Raw genomic sequence first — 3,854 nt, forward strand, 5'->3', positions numbered from 1 at the left:
AATATACATCCATGTGAACATGTAGATTATTTGAAAATTTTGGAACTTGAAAATGTGATTCTCGAACTATTCAAAATAAAGTGCTCACTCGGAGAGGAAAATGTTCGACGAGTCCACTCATCACCTTGCTAATCTTCTTGGACACAATTATAAATTTACTGTTTCCAAAACACAAAAGTTTCATCTTTACATATGTATAGTTGACTCGATTAGATTAGAGCACTGGAGAGTGAGTGAGTGAAACAATGTCGGAGAAAGCATTCGAAGGCTCCATTCATCGCCTCACCTCCCTTGTGGCAATTGGTTCTGCCGATTTCAAAACAAAATCTCCATGGGAGTTTCATCTTCATGTAGTATGTACATTGCACTCCGATTAATTCAGACTACTTAATGACTGAAGTTACGGTCAAACGTCAGCAGCATTTTGCGACGCCTCCTTGGGCTCAGCATTCCGATCATCATCGCCGCCGGCGCCGGCCCGCAGCCGCGCCTTCTCGGCCTCGACGCCCCAGTCCATGCGCGCGATCACCACGAGCAACACCATCAGGCTGGCCGCGGCGCCGATGATGAACCCGGCCAGCAGCCCGGTGATGCCCAGCCGAGCCCTGAACCCCAGCGCCACGCCCACCGGCAGCGCCACCAGGTAGAACCCGCCCAGCACGGCGTACATGCCCACGGCCGGTCTCGCCGTGCCGCGCACGATGCCGCCGCACACGTTCAGCGGGAAGTTGACCACCTCCAGCGCCGCCATCACCTTCATCGCCTTCCCCACGCCGTCCCGCACCTCCGCGCCGTGCGTGTAGAGGCGAGGCCACTGCCGCCGCGACGCCAGCATCAGCAGCCCGCCCAAGGCACCGGCGAGCACGCCACCGAGGATCGAGACGGCGCCGGCCCTGCGCGCCCCCACGGCGTCGCCCGCGCCCAGTGAGTTGGACACGCGCACGGACGCGCTCACGGAGAGGGAGAGCATGCCGGCGAAGAGGAGGTAGTCGAAGTTGAGGGTGATCGCGATCACCGCCACCGCGCGCCGGGCGTCCGGCAGGCGACCCGTGAGCAGGATCAGGATCTCGTAGCACCACCACTCGAGGCACGTGTTGAGGCAGCACGGCACGGCGAGACGGATCAGCCGGAGCCAGTCGGCCGCGGCAGTCTTGGTCTCCTCCGGCCACCACCACCGCGCGCACGGCGCCGCTGTGGCCGCCGTCGTCTTGGCGCTCTTCCTCGCGAGGAGCACGTCGGACGCGAGCACGTAGGCGGAGAGGAGGACCGCGACGACGAGGTCGCTGAGCCAGACGGCGGCGGCGACGCCCTCGACGGCCCTGGTCCGCGCCAGCCACGCGGTGAGCGGGACGTGGACGGTGAGGCCCACGGCGGAGGCGAAGAGCGTGGGGAGCGTCACCTCCTGGGAGCTGAGGTACGACTTGAGCGGGGCGAGGAAGGAGGTGACGGCGAGGTCGGGGAGGAGGCACAGCACGTACCGCCGCGCCACCACTGCGATGTCGGGCTGCTGGCCGAAGACGCGGAGGAGCACGGTGTCGACGCGGAGCCAGAGGAGCGCGATGGGCAGGGAGGCGGCGAGCAGCATGGCGGTGGCCATGAGCAGCGTGCGGCGGAGCAGGGCCGCGTTCCCGGCCCCGTGCGCCTGGCCGCAGATGGGGTCCATGGCGCCGCATAGGCCCGTGAGCACCGCGAAGCCCGTGGCGTTGGCGAAGCTGAAGCCGAGCGTGCCGGCGGCGAGCTGGAGGTCGCCGAGGCGGCCGAGGAAGGCGGTGGTGACGGCCTGCTTGGCGAACCAGGTGAGGTTCATGCCGATGAGCGGCAGCGCGATGCCCCGCTGCGCCCGCGCCTCGCCGGCCACCGCGCGCGCCCACCCCCAGGGCCTCTTCTCCCTGGCCGCCGGGCACCCATCCTGATGATGCTCTTGCTCATGCCGACCGTGATCATGTGGTGGTGACGGTGGATCCATGGGAGAATGCCTGCCCAGCCCGTGCTCAGTGTGAGCAGAGCAGAATGGGTTTGCTTCGGGGAGAAGGCCGAAGAAGTGATGCAATGCAAGGAGATAGAGATATGGTGACGCCCGTTTTGATCAGGCATACAAAAAGAGATATGCTGATCCAAACCGACTCCAAATTTGGCATTCCCAAATAAATGCCATACCAGCAATTTATTTACTACGTAGCACGAATAGCTGTGGAGCAACTAGGTGGATGACACGGAGGCATGTGAAAAAATTGTACTAGCAACTTTGTGCATGTGGTTGATTTGGGGAGAAATTTGTTAGTAATCCATATTTATACTCTGTGATTCAGCAATAAATATCAAGACCATCTTTCAATTCAAAATAGATATGGTTCGTAAATTTGCAGGAGTTAATTTTGTGATCTGTATAAGATTTGAGTAGTGTTTTGTAGTGTTAGAATAAATATAACGTCGTTCTAAAACAAGAATAAATATTACTCTACATCTTTTGTCGCCAGCTGGACGAAATTGTTACTAACATGTTGAACATGTTTACTACACATATGTATGGAGAAATTTATAAAGTAGACCTAGAAATTATCAGTGACCAACCAAGTTTTAAAATACCATTTTCACAGGATGAACAAATGTTCACAACGTGATGAATACATTTTTAGGTTGTATTAATCACATTTTCTATATGAAACATAGTAGACTGAATAATAAAGAGTATATGGCTTTGTGCACCTATGAATCCAGAGATCAGGGATTATCCTACTTTTTGGAAGAAGAAAAAAAGTGGCATCGACTGACCCTAATAGATACGGGTGGGATAGGTGGATGACACGAGGGCATGTGAAAAACAGGAAGGATAAGCTAGATTTGGCGTCGACTTAATTAATCGGGACTAGATAAGAAGATTAACATACACAACTGATGTACTTAGTGCTAATGGATTCCTGCATCCATGATTACCAAGTGGTGAAGTGGATGAAGATTACCCCGATCTGTTGGTATCATAGCTAGTGGAATGGAAAGGCAGGCACACTCCATCATTGAACAACAAAGATGGTACTTGCTAAGATACATGGAAATTGGCAACACAGTAATCTATACCCCTTTATAGTGTGCGAATACCTTTGAAAGATGGTCGTTGGATGAAGCCAATCCGATGGTGCATAGATGGCAAATTCGAGCACTACTGGCCGTTGGATATCATCTACATTCCATCAGATTTTGCCACATGTACAATCTAGAAGACTCCATGGTTGAACTTAAGCATAATGCACAAACCTTAAAACACAAGCACTTCTCCTTTGTTCTAGAATCTTCCATATCTTAATTGCCCAATTTTTTTAGATGAATTGCCATTATTTGTTTTTACTTTATGCCTTACAACGCACAATTTCATGGATCTTAAAATAGATTAGCTTTTTTAATTAAAAAACTAATTGATTTTGAATGAGATGAACTATAAGAATTAAACAAACATCTACATCATGCATATATGACTCAAAGCTTACATGCTATAATGTGATATTTATTCATAATTTGGTTGCCAAATCTCATGTGTGCAATGCACGTGTACCTTACTACTTCCTCCATTCCTAAATACTCCCTCCGTTCCCAAATATAAGTCTTTCTAGAGATTCCAACAAGTGACTAGCTATATACGAAGCAAAATAAGTGAATCTACACTGTAAAATATGTCTACATACATCCGTATGTTGTAGTCCATTTGAAATGTCTAAAAAGACTTATATTTAGAAACGGATGGAGTATAAGTCTTTCTAGAGATTCCACTATGAACTACATACAAAGCAAAATGAGTGAACCCACACTCTAAAACATGTCTATATACATTTGTATGTAATTTGTAGTGAAATTTTTAAAAA

At 50.7% G+C, this 3,854-nt stretch overlaps 1 protein-coding gene across 1 annotated transcript; it reads right to left on the reverse strand.

Annotated features, from left to right (window-relative positions):
- Positions 1 to 246: 246 nt before the first annotated feature.
- On the reverse strand, positions 247 to 2,138 carry LOC125553266 (protein DETOXIFICATION 56-like). Its single transcript, XM_048717075.1, has one exon. It carries the CDS (start codon positions 1,964 to 1,966, stop codon positions 407 to 409), a length of 1,560 nt encoding a protein of 519 aa, XP_048573032.1. The 5' UTR covers positions 1,967 to 2,138; the 3' UTR covers positions 247 to 406.
- Positions 2,139 to 3,854: the final 1,716 nt, after the last annotated feature.

This window comes from Triticum urartu, chromosome 4, assembly GCF_003073215.2.
Source record: "Triticum urartu cultivar G1812 chromosome 4, Tu2.1, whole genome shotgun sequence".
NCBI classification, from domain to species: domain Eukaryota; kingdom Viridiplantae; phylum Streptophyta; class Magnoliopsida; order Poales; family Poaceae; genus Triticum; species Triticum urartu.